This window comes from Apaloderma vittatum, unplaced genomic scaffold (genome assembly GCF_000703405.1).
Source record: "Apaloderma vittatum isolate BGI_N311 unplaced genomic scaffold, ASM70340v1 scaffold9707, whole genome shotgun sequence".
NCBI lineage: Eukaryota > Metazoa > Chordata > Aves > Trogoniformes > Trogonidae > Apaloderma > Apaloderma vittatum.
Genome location: NW_009727839.1, coordinates 84,229 through 102,038, shown reverse-complemented (window position 1 = coordinate 102,038; position 17,810 = coordinate 84,229). Strand labels below are relative to the sequence as shown.

Genomic DNA, 17,810 nt, shown 5'->3' with positions numbered 1-17,810 from the left:
CTTTTTTTTCTGTCACACCTTACAGTTTAGTAGATCGTAGCAGAGGTGGAGACTGAAGTTGCCCATAGTGAGACAGTGAAAGACTAGTTTTTGGATATTAGGAGGCATTTATGTCCCATGTACGGCTTCTCGTACAAATCTGTATCTTAAATGATAAATAAGAATTGTTTCATCCCTCTTAACTCAGGGAAACCTTTCCTCAATTTTGCATATCTTCTAGGTGCATTATGATTTTGGCTTGCGGAATATATTGTCGGTGCTACGTACATTACGAGCAGCAAAAAGAACAAATCCTGCAGACACTGAATCTACCATTGTCATGCGTGTACTGAGAGACATGAACCTGTCTAAACTAGTAAGTTCTGGTAAATTAATTAAATTGCACTTTGGAACTACGTGTTTCTTCTTGGAAATACAGTTTAGATCTCTTAAGTTGATCACTAGAAGATTGGATGTAGGCTTTACAGAGAAGCTAGCTTCGAAACGTTCCATTTTCTGGATGATCTTAGGTACTGGTTTTGGCTGCAACAGAGTTAATCTTCATTGTACCTTGTATGGGGCTGGAAAGGAAGTGAGCAAGGGGCAGTGTGGTGCTTGGCTGCTTACCCGGGTTAAACCACAGCACCTTGAATTGTTTAGAGATTTATTTATGTATTTCCTGTGCTACCTATAGAAAAAAGTCTATGTAGTAACCTCTCTAGAACCCCTGACATATTTACTCACTCTTTTGAAATAATTGTTACTCATAGTAATGAGTATGATCTCATCTGTCTTAAATAGCTAAGAAAATCTCTTCCATTGTTATGATACTTCTTCTCTTTGATTACATTGTTTTATACCTTAGACAAATAATTTACTGTTTGTAGAAATGTTATTACTAAAGTCTACTTAAAAAATTCAGCCTGTATGTTAATGGCTTATTTCCAGCAACATATGGATATGGATTATTGGAAGCATCACATGATTTCATTCTTGTGTCCTGCTATTGTTTAGAACCTAGAGGGCTGCCATAGAAGTTTCGTTATAGAAGATTCCTTATGTTTTCAAATAGTTGACTCTGCAAGAGTTAGAGATTGATTTAAAGATGCTAGAATAAGTAAAATAGGTTTTAAACTGTGTTTCGTTTCCCCCTCCCCGATTTCCACTAGATTGATGAAGATGAACCCTTATTCCTGAGTCTGATTGAAGATCTGTTTCCAGATATCCAGCTTGACAAAGTAGACTATCCTGAACTGGAAGCTGCCATTGACAAACAGGTAATGTTCCTCTCAGCTTGTTCTCCTGTGGTGTAACTATCACAACATGGCATCTAAGAAAATTATTGATGTTGAACCTACCCAGCTGGTAATAATAGATTTTACTATTTAAAGGAAGGTGAATTTTTTCCATAATGTTGGCTTGCAGTGTCCTGTGGTATTCTTGTGAGTCATTTGTGGTGCCCAGCTTGAAAAATGCATGTATATATGCTTGCCTTATGTAACCCAGGATTTAATATAACAATTGGAACATGAGCTTGAGAAAAGATTTACCTAAAATGGCATTTCCTTTTTTTTATGTCCCATTAAATCTTTTGGAACATTTCAACACAGCCAGCTTAAGAACCAGTGGGATATAGAAGACTAATGAAGTATTTACACTAAAATTAGCACCTCTATTAAATATTTCCCCTGAATTTCAATAACTCTTCAGATAGCTATCTACAATTTAAATAAGGAAATAAAAACTGGAAAATAAAAAGAAAACCAGAAGTGCATTTCTGAAGAATTTGAATATATGACTTTTCATTTATTTATATTTAATATGATTAGATTCAAGTAAAGAGTTCTGCTTTTGGCTTTCCTAACAAGGAAGAATTGAATTATCAGCTAACAGTTACTAAACTGTTTTACTTTCTGTAGTTTATACAATTAGCTTAAAAAGCTCCTAACAAATTAAGCTTTTTATTAGAAGAAACTATAAAACACTTGAATCTCATGTTTCAAAGTGTCATTTTTTAATAAATTAAAAAGAGGTCTTAATAAAATGGTTTTCATAGCTCTACTATTGGTGATCCGTGAAGCCAGACATAATGTGTCAACTTTTTTAACAAAAGCCCATTATTTTTTACAGAAAAAAATGGCTATTGTAAGCATTTAGATACACAAGTCATCATCATAAAAAGGCAACTGTTCTGAGAGTCTGTTTCTGATGTGTGGCTGTGAAAGGCATTGCTAGCAAGAGTGTTTCTAAAATTCTTCGCTTTTCCTTAAAATGATTTTTAACCCAAAGAAGAGATAACATGAAAAAAAATGGTTCATCTTCTTTGATTTTCTGAATACGTTTGAATACCAAATATTCCTTCTGTTTCCAGTTTTTTATATAAACAAAACATTTGCAAATAGTGTAATCTTGTGCTGAAGACAATTTTTTATGTTTTTTTTCCTCCTTAAAGTATCACAATATCTTGTGCACTAAAATAGATTTGGATTTCTGTCACTATCTATAGGTGGAGGAAGCTGGACTTGTTTGTCATCCTCCTTGGAAACTGAAAGTTATTCAACTTTTTGAAATCCAGAGAGTAAGGCATGGATTGATGACACTAGGACCTAGTGGTGCAGGAAAAACTGTTTGCATCCACACTTTAATGAAAGCCATGACAGGTATGTGTGAGTATTTATATTGCAAAGTGTCATTAAACTGTTGTACTATAGAGACCATGGGGTTTTTTGCCATAGAAAACCTCAGTGGCTTCATGATGAGAATATATTACAGGAAGAATCATTTTGCGTTGTGATACTCGTTATTGTGGTAGTATCTTTCAAAAGCTTAGAAGTGCCTGACGTTCAAAGTCATATAATACATAACCTACCTTCCATATTATGATACTTTTATCAGAAGTTCTTATTCTACAAAAACTGAGAAAGAGGAGTCCTGTCTAGGTAGACTATTTGGACAAGTGACTAAAGCATCTCCCAGGTTTGTCTGAGGTAATGCTGAAACTTTCCCGTAACCATAAGTGTTTTGGTCATTTTTGAACCCAATTCAACTGTTATCTGCAGAATTAAATAATTCTATAATTTGTTGCTGCTAGGAGATAGTTCATGGTTTAGGTGGTGACAAAGTCTTTGAGAGTGTTCATTTTATGTCCTGGCTGCACACTTGAGGAGTGTGTGCAGCCAGTCTACATTTCTAAACAAAAGTATTAGTGGAAGAACTTCTGCTTGATCTTATTAAATTAAAAGCTCATAGCTGGGGGAGAAAAAACATCTCTTTTGAGGTAAGCTTTTGTTACCCCATTTCAGTAGGCTGCTTATACAGTTTTTCAGAAACTGATATTTTCTGTAAAAAATGGTTCAGCCAGTCTTACATGCATGCAGTACCTTAGTGTGCTTAACACTGAACTCTGCATGGCAGCATAAATGACTGTTCCATTTAGGAAAAAAATAAAAGCAAGAGGAACACATATTTGTGTTACATTATTTTCCTATATTTCTGTAGCACTGAGATATGAACTGCTACTAAAACCACCACAATCCTGTTTTTTTACCTGATCTTCGGGCATATAACCTCATGAAATGTAAAACTACAAGACTTGCCATGCTTCTATCTTACATGTTAGTGAACTCCATTTATAATCAAGTGTAAGGGACTGCTAAATGGATGTCTCAAACAGTCTGGGCCTTTTCCAGACTGAAACTGGCCACAGCCCCTGCTGCGTGCCTGTCGTGTTGATACGGAAGTGACTCAACACTTTCCTGAGCCCCCTGCCCCATCCGTGCCCTGGTGGGAGTGTCGGGGCAGGTAGGATTTGGAACTATGGCTGCAAAAGACAAAAAAACTGAAGCCAGGAGAGGGAGAAGTAATTCCCTCAGAGGCCCCATCTCCTAGACACGTTCCCAGTATTTTTTCCTTTATTGTTAGTTGATGTGAGCAGGAAGTGAACGATTAAGGCCCACCTTTGTTAGTTATTAATACTCCTTGTTGTCTAAAAGTGGTGTTAGGATGCCTGGTGTTGATTCTTGGCCTGGGAATTGGTGAATCTGAGTCATCATCCAGAAAGCTCAGGTCATAACATTAAGATTTGAAGATAAGCCATTTTTTTAGCTCTTTCTTTCAACGTCTTATTAGTGGCTTCTTACTAAGTTTCAATACTTGATTTTCTAAAGACATCTTGTATAGGAGCTTTTAAGCTGTTGTTAATGAGGTAAATAGAAAAGTTATATAATTATGGTACAGCTAGACAGAATTTAGTTGCCTGAGAGACTTCACAGGGATATGCCCATATCGTATCCTTCGCCCGTTGCAAGATGTATACAGGTGCACAATAGTGAAAGCAAACAAAAAAAACCCCACGATCAATCACTTGGAGCATCTGTCCGGTACTTAGTCATTTGGTTTAAATAAAGTGCATCCAAATCAAAGGCCTTTAAAGCTCTATTGTTTGATAAGGTTTCAAAATGCTGAACTAAACCTTGGATAAATTTCATCTTGCTGCTCATCTGTTCCTGATGAATTTATGAAGTGTGAATTCAGAACTTTATTCTACTTTAAATATTGATGGTTCCAATTAATTAATATTGATGTTACGAGTGATTTAAGTAAAATACACAGCTTCCTGTAACGGTGAATGCCTATTAAACCATGCAGTTGGATGTGATGATTTTGATTTTGTCCAAGTTCTCTGTTGAAAAGAAATACCAGAACTAACTGATGAACTGTCTTCATAGATTGTGGACAGCCACATCGTGAAATGAGAATGAATCCTAAAGCTATAACTGCTTCACAAATGTTTGGTCGTCTCGATGTGGCAACGAATGATTGGACAGATGGAATATTTTCGACACTCTGGAGAAAAACTTTAAGAGCCAAGAAAGGTATAATGAAAAACAATTCCCTCTAAAACAAAACAAGCTGCAGGATGCTTCTCTAAAGCACATTAGCAGGGGCTTTTTTTATTTTTATTTTTTGAAATTACATGGAAGCATTGGAATATGGCTTCAAGAACTTCTGTCTGTTGTATAGTCTCTGTTCTAAATGCCTCATATTCTAACTGTGTAGTGTAGCAAATACAGTTTCACTGAATTTGCTGATCCCTCTCTTTCAAGTAATAGACCTTTGTGTGGAAAAAAAGGTGGAAGAAAAGAGTCAGTTCCTCGAACACTGATATACTACAAAAAATTTCAGTGCTGTCAGGATTTCTACCTGACCTTCAGCTGCCGTATTGGAAGGGTGTGAAGCTCCTTTGTGTCATACCTGCTAGCCCTGCACATAGCATAGTCCATGTCAAATAGCACTAGATAATTCTGTTTAGGCAACCAATTTCTGCCTAAAATATTTCTGGCATATATTCGTAGACTGCTGTTTTAACTAAAGGAGAGGCCTTAATGGTTTGATGCTTCTATTGTCTGATTCCTTGTTTTGTCTGAATGTTACTATGTGACCTTATCACAAGGGAAAAAAAAAAAGAAAATCCCAATGTTTGCACTGTCAGTTTTCATACAAATAATCTTTAAGGATACAGATAGTTTTAAAACAAAAAATACTTCTGGATTTAATTTTGTTAGTTTGTTTTAAAGCAGGAAATGTAGCACCCTTGAGAATGGAGCATAACACTAACTGTTGATTTTTCAGTTTTACCTCTCAACATGAAATATAAATTTGCACACGCGCATGACTTCCTCAGGTTCACTGTTTGTAACATTTCTGTAATGTCTCTTGATGAAGGTGACTCCAGACTACTTCACACCTGCGATGCACTGTAGCTCACGAAAAGCCTCTAAATATAAAGCCATTTGCCACAGGGGTGAGAAAATTTCCCATCCAGAACCTTCTTGGCACCAGACCACCAAGGCCTGGATTGTAAGAACTCACTCTGAAGGCAGATGTGGGTGGGACCATCTCTGACTAAAGGCCCGTCTGGCAACATGCACTAGGGCTGGTCATTCCCTCAGGGACAGGGAGCCAGAGGCCAAGGGGGGATCCCCTTCCAGCCAGGGTCTGTTGCTCCATATCCATGTGAGGACAGACACAGAACCTCTTAGGAAACAGAGGCAAGTTTTAAGATACATTTCTATTACTAAAAGGAAAGAGCTGGAAAAAATTCCAAGGGAGCTGGCTCAAGTTGACAAGCAGGAGAATGAACAACAAGAATCTTCCTGTAATGGACCTCTTTTACTTAGGAAAGTGAGCATGTGTGTGATTTTTTTCAACTGTTCCTTTCATTTAATCTCATTACATTTACACATACTCTTTGGAAATGGGGGTTTTAAATAGATCTATAGTAGCTACCGTCTTTATGTTGTTTTATGTAAGTTCAAATGAACATAATTTATTATGATGAGGACTAGATCCCTAAAACTGTTTTAGACTCTTACAGACTGATGACTTACGCTGATGACAATTTGTATAGTGAGCAATGGATAATTACTATCAATAGCTGACTAAATGAAGTACTTGACTGAAACTGAATGATGGAAATAGTAATTGCATTAAAAGCTGTGATTCTAGCGGTGTGCATGAATTCAGAATTAGTTCAAAATTTGCAGAGAGAAGAAAATGGTCCTTGAAAGAAACCAGAATTTTTTGCATAAGCTTTTTTATATGTTATTTTCAATTATAGGTGACCATGTCTGGATAGTTCTTGATGGTCCAGTTGATGCTATTTGGATTGAGAACCTTAATTCTGTCCTGGACGATAACAGAACTCTGACACTCGCAAATGGAGATCGGATACCGATGGCACCAAATTGCAAAATAGTCTTTGAACCTCACAATATTGATAATGCTTCTCCAGCAACAGTTTCAAGGAATGGAATGGTATTCATGAGCTCATCAGTTCTCAACTGGAGCCCTATCCTTGAGGTATGATAGCTAAGGGATTATGTGTTGGAAATTTTACTTGTTAATTATTCAACATTTCAACGTTGTTACTTTAGGACATTATTTTGTGACTTTTGCTATGAAATAGCTTTTACATTGTATAAACTTATATATCAGTATGTAATATAGAACTGTTTCTGGTTGTTTATACATGAGTTAATAATGTAACTTTTTTCAGGAACGTAATCAACATATTACACTTTTAAAAACATGGATATTTCACTTTGGGACAAATGGGTAATTTGAGATATTTTGTAGAATTGAGGAACAAGTCAGTTTTCAAAATATCAACTACCTGGCAGCCTCTAATACATTTTCAGTCCAAGGTGGAAGAAAGAGTGAACAGGCTGATTCGGGAATCTAGAAGTCCTCAAGAAAACGCAAGTTTTCTTGATATTTCTTAAAATTAATTGCAGATGGAATTTAGAACCAGAAATAAAATCAATGCAGTATCAAATTATGTAGTTTTTAAACTGATGTTCTTACCTGATTGTCTGTTGACGTTTCTAGAAGCAAAATATCTGGAGAACCCTGAAGTGGTTACTTTTTCTCTAGCATGGAATGAATCATTTAGAAAACCAGGACATATTATAGATGTTTTTTGGAGGGAAGAAGAGCATATAACATACTCAAATTTCAAAGTGATTTATAAAGTGATGTTTTTCTTGTATATGTCATCTTTCATCTTCTAGAACTCACAAAAAATGAACCCTTATCTTCACTGAATGCTGGTAATGGTACAGTGAATGAGATATTTAGAGACTTGAGCATATTATGGGCTTTTTTTTTCACTTAGGAAATATTTTGGTCAAGATGAAACACAACAATTCCCAAGAATCCATAGTAATGTTTTTCAATGAAACTTTCAGTATTTAACTCCACTTTTCTTCCCTTTTAAGAAAACAATGGAGACAATAGCAGTAAAAAAAAAAAAAAGGTTGCTGGTTATTTTTTTAATTCTTAAGCCCTATATTGCCTTAGAAAATTATCAGCAAAACAAGATCATCAAGAGTAACACTTAAAAAAACCACAAGTAAATATTAATTTATTTTATCTTTTTTTTGTTGTCTGGTCAGTTTTATTGAGAATATTTTATTGGTTTTATTTTGCTTTGATGAAACATGGACTACTCTATGAGCATTAAAAAACTCAAACTTGTTTGTGGCTAAGGCATCAATTCCTGTAGTCACAGAGAGGATCACTTTTACCTCGTCCTGAAAACCAAGTTAATATACCTTTCTTCTGTAAAATCCCAAATTAACACCGTTTTATACAGGCTTTAAATTTTAATTTTATTTTAGGAATAATTTAGTCTTCCTAACTGTTTATGAAATTAGAACATCATCCAGGCCTTTGTAGCATATTCCCCCCATCTGCAAGCTCAAAAGAACAAAACTTCACAGGTTACTGTGAGCTGACAGACTTTTACTGTCATCCTTTTTAGAATTTTTGAGAAGTTTTAAGAAATAATGTTTTAAATTAATGTTTCACAGTCTCATTCACTCATTTAATTTTCCAAATAAAGTAGAATAGGCATGGAAAATACAACTAATGCTCATATAGACGGCTCAACTAGCCAGATGAAAATACAGTTGGTTTTGTATTAACTTTCAGATGTTAACAGTTGAAGAAGCTTTTTGTACTGATTACTCTGTATTATTCTCAGATTTCTTGTTGTTTTAACCCATAAAGCTTGGAAGTCTTACATAGCTTGTTTGTGTATAACCAGATTTCTTGTCTGTAAACTCATGATTTGTCTGGCAATGCAGAAAAAGTCGATGTGCTGTGGAGCACAGTCTGTAGCACCAGTTGTCCTTAGTGTATTGGAAGTTTCAACACAGACAGAAATCTAGAGACAGAGGGAGAGTCTGCTGCTATCCAAGCCCTGTGTACCTGGTGCATCCTCCCAGGGCAAGATGAGGAAGGCTATAAATTTGTGATTTCTAGCGAGAAGCAAGATTTCTCTTCCACCTGCAGATCTGAAATGTCGGGTAGGGTACAGCGTCTCAGCCTACATTCAGTCCTGAGAATAGGTGAGGACCAACAAAATCCACTGCGGGAGGTACCAGTACCCACTTTATCCTTAAGCAACTGGGAAAAGGAATGTGTTTCATCAGAGACTCCCTCCTGTGGGGATGGAGGCACACACATGCTGTCATTTGTTGCCTATGGAGGCTATTGCAGAGGGTTTTTACCATATTTCTCTAGTAGTGCCTACAGCTTGCCCTTTTAGAATGATATTACATCATATGGAGCTGGCTGTGTAATCACAGCTACTTAATGACACTTGAGACTTACCACTAATTCATATTATAGGTTTCTTCATTGTCTGAAATGTTTGTGTTCTTCTTAAAAAAATAATATTTCCTAATAATTTGGTTGTTATTGAAGTTTTAGCAATGTAAATACATGCAGTCAACACAAGTGCCTTAGGTATATTGCTGCAAGGCTTTACTTTTTTTTTTTCTTTAAAAAAACCCCAACTAGTATGGATACTTAGGAAAGTCTAACTGTAAATGGGATTCCACTTATGGTGTTCCTTTCTGTACATACAGTTTTGCATAGGGCCTGCTGATGTTAGGCTCTCACAGCTCTGCCTTCTTGCATTAGTTAATTTGCAGGCAACTACTTTTTTTTTGGTTTTTTTTTTTTTACTGTTGGGTAACAGAACAAATTACATTCATTTCAGCCATGAAATAACCTTTCCAACCTCCCTTCCTTTCCCCTCCTAAAATTTGCTATCAAATTTCAATCAATAGTTATTTTTCTGTTGAGCCAAAAACATTTATTTGATTTTTTGTTTGTTTTGGTTTTACTTCTTAAATACAATATCTTGATGGCTCTTGCAGTACAGCTCCATTTAGATTTATTTTTTAGTGCAATATACTACATATTCCAGTGGAACAGAGTAAATGTTAATCATAGAATAATAGAACATTGTCAGCTGGAAGAGACCTTCAAGATCAAGTCCAACATTTTCCTAGCCCTGTCAACACCATAAACTGCATCCGTCAGCACAACATCCACCTATCTCTTAAATATCTCCAGGGATGGCAACTCAACACCCTCCCTGGGCAGCCTGTTCCAGTGCCTGACAACCCTCTCGCTAAAGAAATTCTTCCTAATAACCAACCTGAACCTCCCCTGGCACAATTTAAATCCATTTCCCCTTGTCCTATCACTCTCCACTAGGGAGAACAGACCAACTCCCGCCTCACTACAACCTCCTTTCAGATAGTTGTAGAGAGCGATGAGGTCTCCCCTCAGTCTCCTCCAGGCTAAATAGCCCCAGGTCCCTCAGACGTTCCTCGTACAACACATGCTCCAAATCCTTTTGCAGCTTGGCAGCCGCCTCTGTACCCTTTCCAGCACCTCAGTGTCCCTCTTGCAGTGAGGGGCCCAAAACTGGACACAGCACTCGAGGTGCAGCCTCCCCAAAGCTGAGTACAAGGGCATGATCACCTCCCTGCTCCTGCTGACAACATCATTCCTGATCCAGGCCAGGATGCCCTTGGCCTTCTTGGCCACCTGGGCACACTGCTGGCTCCTGTTCAGCCGACTGTCCATCAACACCCCCAGGTCCCTCTCTGCCTGGCAGCTCTCCAGCCACTCTTCCTCAAGCCTGTAGCGCTGCTGGGGGTTGTTGTGGCCAAAGTGCAGGACTCGGCATTTGGCCTTATTGAAACTCATGATGTTGGCCTTGGCCCAGCGATCCAGCCTGTCTAGGTCCCTCTGCAGAGCCTTCCCACTCTCAAGCAGATCAACACAGTTTGGTGCACTCTATCCCCTTGTCCAGATCATGGATGCAAATGTTAAACAGGACTGGGCCCAGCACTAGCCTTGGGCAACACCATTCTGTTTTTGCTGAAGCATTTATTTTATGTAGGAAATAAATGAATGGTATGTAAATGAGAAACGTTCTGCCGCACAGATAAGAGAAAGGTAACTCGAAGAAGCAAGTTACTACTTTGAGCTAAAGGCATCAAAGAACAAATCCTGTTCTATGATCTTGATAAACAGGTAGTTTTAATTAGCTTTTGTTTACTCAGCATTACTGAGATGCACAATAAAAAACATCACCCGTACTAGCAGACATCCACTCTTGAAATCCTATTTTTCTGCAATTGCCATATGTTTTCTGGGGTACCCTGTATCACTGCTAGAAGCTAATGTCATACAGAATTAAATCAAACTTGTCTTCAGTATAGATTATCTTTCTTTGCAAAGTTATTGTATATCTTAAACAGCCACTGTGACTGAAACATAGTTGAAAAGAATTTTTCTGTTTCTGTAAACTTTAAAGTGCCTTTTTTTTTTAATTTATTTCTCTAGTGTCCATGTTTAACATGTGGTAGGAATTATGCATCCTCGGGTAAAGTTTGACCTTTTGCTAGCCAAACCTGCCCAGTAGGCAGGGATCTGAGCCCCCCAGAAGAAATCAACTTGCCATGCTCACCGAACCTTTTGAATTACTGGAGTTGAATTTACTGAGACTCGCATTGGGGACTAAATGTATTTTGCCATCATTTTTTTGTGACAGGGATTTTTAAAAAGACATTCATTCCAAGAAGCTGAAATTCTACGTCAACTGTATTCTTCATCATTCCCAGACTTATACCGCTACAGCATTCAGTCTCTGCAGTACAAGACTGAGATGCTGGAAGCCTTTGTGATTATGCAGAGCATTAATATGCTGCAGGGCCTTATCCCACCTAAGGTAAAGTCATGTGGATTTTTTTATGTTTACTTAATTTAATGGAGATAATTTTACGTCTTGAGGTTATGTAGAGAGGAGATTCTGTGCCGACTTGGAATATACATGAAGATGTAGGTTAGTAATGAATATCTTTTCTTCAGAAAGTAACATCTAAGATCTGCCCTCTCACATTTGGAGTTGATGTTAAGCACTGTCGTGCAACATGCATCAGATAGCAGTTTTTACTTCATTTTTTTAGGTGAATTGTTATTAGATTATAAACTAGAACTTAAAACAGATCAAATACTGTAATAGGTGATAAATAGTGATATTTTTCTGTATTTTGTGGGCTGCTTGATATTGATTCAGTCTGTTAGTTGATGAGGACATCAGTAAACTTAAAAGTGTCTAAAGGCTTCTAACCTGATGTTGCTAATAGTTATCAAGCACAATTTTCAGGCTATTAAAATTAAAAGCCTAACTCAATCTTTCAGGAGCAAGCTGGTGAATTGACTCCAAATTACTTGGAAAGGCTGTACGTCTTCTCTCTTATGTGGAGTGTAGGAGCATTATTAGAACTGGAAGACAGAATTAAGATGGAGCACTGGCTTCGAAACCATGCAACAATAAAACTTGATCTTCCCAGTATCCCAGAAGGCAGTGAGGATACCATGTTTGATTACTACGTGGCATCTGATGGTTAGTAACCCAGCTGGGTGGTCTGGGGTAAAACTTAAAAGCAGTTTTAAAATTGTGGGTTTTTTAGAGAACTAATTTAGACCTTTTTTTTTGTAGCTTACCTTCTTTCATGTTCCTTAGCAAGTTTAGTTTTACAGCTACATTTTACTGATGATGTTATATAAAGCTTTTTTCTTCGTTTCCTGTGAGAAATCAGAATGTGGATATATTGCTTCAAAAACTGCATGGGCTTTATGCTGATGAATTTCGAAGCGAACAAAGATACATAGGAGAGAGGATTAAATCTCTGTCATGGGTTTGAGTCTGGCAGGGTTTTTGGAAGCAGGGGGATGGCTGTGGGGGATGGCTCTTGCAAAGGTTTGAGAGCCTCCCACAGACACAGGTGGAAGTTGGACCTGCCTGGCCAGGGCCAAGCTAGTCAGCGCTTCTGCCATCAGTACATTTAAGAGGTGAACCTATTGACCCATGGCCTCTTTTGTTTCCTTATGTCATCTCCTCTCAGTCTGCCCTGTCTTTTATGTTGGGGAGTTTTTTCTGTTGGAGGATGGGGAGGTCAGAGGAAAGCAGGGGAGAAAGGTGCCAACCTTGGAGCCCCGTGGTGAGTGAGATGGCAGGGAGGGAATGGCCTGTGAGCTGAGGGGACCCATGGCAGCGAGAACAGCTAGAATGCGGTAGTACTTGGAGAACTCCATGCCGCGGGGAGATAGAGAGAGAGCGTCAGCAGAGGGATGCATCCGAGTGACCCTGGCTGGGACAGACTCGGGTGGAGGGAGAGAATTGCCTCCCATGAAAGGGACAACACATGGTAGTAGGGGAACACTGCGAGAAGCCCTCTTTCCCAAGAAGGATGGGCTGCCATGGACATTGAGTAACAGCCAGTAGGACAACAGCCCGCACCCCCTGCCTGCCTTCCACCGGTGGCGGACGAGATAGCTAGAAAGGTGGGAGCAGTAGGGAGGGAGTGTATTTGAGATCGTGTCATGTTTATTTATGTATTCCTTTCACTATTCTATTAGATAAATGGTGGTGGTAAGTTAAATTTATGTGTTCTCCCCAAGTCCGCTCTGGCTTTTACCTGTTATCGTAAGTGGTAGATGAATCCTCCCCAGCCTTAATCTCAATCCTTGAGCCTTTTTAGTTGAGTTTTCTCCCTCCACATCCCCATGGAGTGAGCAAGTGACAGACTGACCACTCACATTGTTCTTTGTTGTAGGCCTGACCCATGATGGTCTCTTAGATCCAACTTGAAAGGATCTATGCTTATATGATTCTATAATTTTGGTCTAAATTTACAGAGTGGGATTACTGTATGAGATAGATGTGCTGGTAGATGAGTTAACTCAGTGGAAAATAGAAGAAGAGCTGATACCTTGCATTTCTAAAACATTAACTTTTTTTCTTATTAGGTAAATGGTTGCACTGGAGTACACGTGTTGAAGATTATGTATATCCCAGTAGCAGCACTCCAGAGTATGACTCCATTCTTGTGCCTAACGTTGATAATGTTAGAATGGATTTCCTTATTGAAACCATTGCAAAACAGGGCAAGGTAGTTTTTTTATATTTCACATTGAAATGGTGCTAACACTACACATGCTACAATTTTTGAGTTGGAAGTGAAACATTTTATTGTTGAAAAGGAAGAACTTCTTTAATACTAAAATGGTGATTCTGGGAGCTACTGAAATGGGAATATACTTGAACTGTTCAATACTCATTTGCTTCTGAATTTTTTTGTCTTCACCTCACCCATCTTTTCTATAGTGGAAATAACTGTAATTACAGCAGAGATTAGGTCAAAACAGAAAGAGTTTTTTCATGTAGCTGTTGGAGAAGGGGCAGCACACAGGGCAGTACAGTGCCAGGCTACTGGTATGAACTCTGCCCACTTAGGGGCAGAGTTTATATACAGAATTTAGGTACCTTTAGGTTATGCAACCTGTTCTTTAACAAAACTGTGTTGGATAAGCAGGATATGGTAAATAACAAAAACAACTGAAATTTCTCAGACTTGGGCTCTAGATGGTACATCCTTTTTCAAATAATCAACTCCTTTTACAAATAATCTATTCCTTTTTAAATTAAATTGTGCTGTCTGGTATGACCATTATCTGCAAGTATTTTTAACTTGTGAGGCCTGTAAGAGTCTGGGGGACATTAACCATTTTGCTTCCACACATCCCTTGCTGAGAAGTCATTCTACATAACTTTTTCTACTTTCATTGTAGTTTAAAAACTAAATGGAATTGCTAAGGCTTTGTCAAGAAAGCCAGCTCTTGTGTTTTGCCTTATTTCAATGTTGTTTCTGCCTAGGCTGTCCTACTAATTGGTGAGCAAGGAACTGCAAAGACTGTTATCATAAAAGGTTTTATGTCAAAATATAACCCTGAAAGCCACATGGCTAAGAGTTTGAATTTTTCATCTGCAACTACCCCATTAATTTTCCAGGTATAGTAGTCATTCACTCTCTAATACAGCATGACTGGATTCAGAGATTGTTCTAAGAATTTGCCAGGAGGATGCTTCTAAAAGTGGTTAATTGAATTGAAAATAAGTGCAGAAACAAAAAAACGCACTTACTCAGAAGGACTAAGTGTCCTAACACATGATTTAGAAGACTGCTGTAAAAACTGTGTTCCCTTCAACTTCTTCAGTAATTACTGAGCTGCTCTTGAACTATTACAATACCAGGCATATTATTTGCTTCATCACATTTAATAGGTTTATGTCAAATGCACCAGTTTTCACTAATTGGATAGAGCTGTCAGTGACTTCCCTCAGATTTCACTATAAGCCTTGAGTAAAATAAATGCTACCCACAACAATCTGTCATAAAAAGTGTGTTGTCTGCAATTTAAATTGCAATAAATTAAATTACTCATTAGAAAAGTAACACATGCAGTGCAGCTGCTCTAAATAGAACTATGAATGCTTAAATCCTGAACTGTATTGCCTGTCCAAATTTCTGTGGAGTTTGAATTATTTCAACTTTTTCTTAACCTGCTGGCAGTATATATGGGAAATATTTTTAATACACTTTGATATGCTAGGCTGAACCCCAGTCTGTGCTGTAATCAGAAGTGCCGTCTATAAGTTTGGTGCATCATCTGTCATCTGGGTCTGTAGCATAGTAGAAACCATTAATATGTTTAATATACAAGTGTGTAATTTTGGTCTTATTTTTCTTTCTATTAATGGGGCTAGAGAAATAAAAGGTAGTGTCAGTTCATCTATGTTTATATTCTTTTTGAGATTTTTATAAAATAGATATAAAATTTATTGATGGTGGATTATAGTCTGTTGATGATCCAAGAATCTGAAATAGATGTGCATGTCTAACAGTCAAGACTCTGATAGCAATCTAGAGCAAAGCATTGTCTGTTGTGACACTCGTGCTTTTAAATTACTCTACTTTCTAAAATCTTGGTCTAACTGATATCACTTGTTTAAGAAGGATTTCTGGGCTTCTGTATAGGAGCCTAGGCACAGTGTAAGAATGCAGAGTTTTAGATTTGCACTGAAGATTAGCTATGCACTGTTAAGTGAGCTTTCACTTGGCATAGAGTAAATTAAAACTGAACCTTAAAAGGAGCAGCAGTAGAAAGATGACTGGAAGAAAAGTAGCAGTAAGTCTACTATTAAGCAAAGTTATTTCATCAAGTCTATTTATGTGTGTGATTTTAATTATCACCGTATGTTTTTATGAAGTACATTGATGTCTGCTGGAAAAGTCTTCGGGAATTGCATCTTTCGTATCTGACTGATTATTAGTTTGTTATTGCTGGTAAACATCATTACTGGTAACCACTTTACCGCTAAATGAATAAAATGAAAGAAAAGTTAGAAATAGTTTCAAAATTATGAAACCCTTAGGCATGGTTGTGTACACGAGAAATTTGTGATATCTAATACCAAACTAATGCTGTATAGCATGAGTTTTCAGGTATTCTACTTGAATTACTACAGTCACCTCGCGCGGATATGTTGTCTAAACCTTTCTTAGTAAAATTCTGTGTAACAAAGCCATTGATACATTTAAATGATTGAATCGTGTATGAAAGGATGGGCTTTTTGTAACTATTCTGATAATTGCTTTCTGATAGCGTACAATAGAAAGTTATGTGGACAAGCGCATGGGAACAACTTATGGTCCGCCTGCAGGCAAAAAGATGACAGTCTTCATTGATGATATCAATATGCCCATAATAAATGAATGGGGAGATCAGGTGAGTTGTAAGAGGAAAAAAGAAGGCAAAAGATATTTTATTTCTTTCCTTGTTACAGTGTAAAACTGGCTTCTCAATCAGGCAATAAGGGATAAATTTTTTGTGTAATGCTTAATTTTTAGAGTCTTTTTGAAGAACCCGTTTACTTTTATGTTGACATAAATTAATTGAAAATATGCTGACTGCAAGAAGCAATTTGAGTACTCCTTAAAATATGCCTGTATCATTTTAACAATGTTTTTACCAACAATCGTTTTTAGTTAAAAAACCATCCAAAACATTGAATTAGAAAAAATCTTTTGGCACACAAATTGTGATAGTACATTGTCGGTGTAGACAGTAATTAAAATACTATGAACGCTGAGAGGCAAGAAGTGACTTCTCTGCTTTAGAAAAAATGGAAGTAATCACTATATACATTGGTAAAATTATTTTGAAGTATATTGCTTTGGAAACTAACGTTAGAATTTCTAGAGAAGTATAGTCATAGAATGTACTGTCTGTGGGATGTTTTCAGTTGGTCAAACAGGAAAGTGAGGGGTCCATTTTATAGCTACAGAAAGGAATTTTGCATTCTTTTGTATGCAAGTAATCCTACGTTTGCAGCCTGAGAAAACACCTTTGTGATTGTTGTACATCAAAATTTCATCAATATATTTGGAAGCACATGCAACGTGTGAAGATGCATCAATCTAGGCTTGATTAGAACAAAATGGAAGTTTAATGTTAAAAGCGAGAAGTATTTCCAATAAAACAGTATTGGAAATCATGCAGCATTCAAGTGAACATGAGCTGAAGTTTGAAGGGTTAATTCTAACTTAGACATTTCCCTCTGGAATTTTTTTTCCATAGATACTACTAATGAAAAGAATAATTTAAACATGCTCATTCCTAGAAGCACATTTTTCTCCTGAAACAAATAAGCACGGGTTGGGTGGAGAAAATAATGGTATACTCTTTATTAGGTCTTTTGCATACATACATATGCTTTGTGTTTTATTTAGTTATATGTATGCAAGTATTTATACTGTTATATAATACCTGGTTATTTTACAGGTCACTAATGAGGTAGTTAGGCAGCTGATGGAGCAGAATGGACTGTACAACCTGGAAAAGCCTGGTGAATTTACCAACATCGTGGACATTCAGTTTTTGGCTGCCATGATCCACCCTGGAGGAGGTCGCAATGACATTCCACAGAGGCTCAAGAGACAATTTTCTGTATTCAACTGTACTCTGCCTTCTAATTCTTCCATTGACAAAATTTTTGGTAAAGGGAAATTTGCTTTTTATCTGTCCCGTTTTGGAAAATGGTAGTTAATTTTTCTTTA

General features: G+C 37.3%; 1 protein-coding gene across 1 annotated transcript in view; it reads left to right on the top strand.

The window, feature by feature from the left end:
- Positions 1 to 17,810, top strand: part of LOC104277253 (dynein heavy chain 5, axonemal-like) — a 126,283-nt gene that overhangs the window by 55,891 nt on the left and 52,582 nt on the right. Inside the window, 11 exon segments of the mRNA XM_009873837.1 lie at positions 221 to 355; positions 1,149 to 1,256; positions 2,486 to 2,639; positions 4,707 to 4,853; positions 6,599 to 6,840; positions 11,399 to 11,575; positions 12,049 to 12,253; positions 13,660 to 13,802; positions 14,567 to 14,701; positions 16,357 to 16,479; positions 17,536 to 17,749. Of these exon segments, the coding sequence (XP_009872139.1) occupies positions 221 to 355; positions 1,149 to 1,256; positions 2,486 to 2,639; positions 4,707 to 4,853; positions 6,599 to 6,840; positions 11,399 to 11,575; positions 12,049 to 12,253; positions 13,660 to 13,802; positions 14,567 to 14,701; positions 16,357 to 16,479; positions 17,536 to 17,749 (1,783 nt within the window).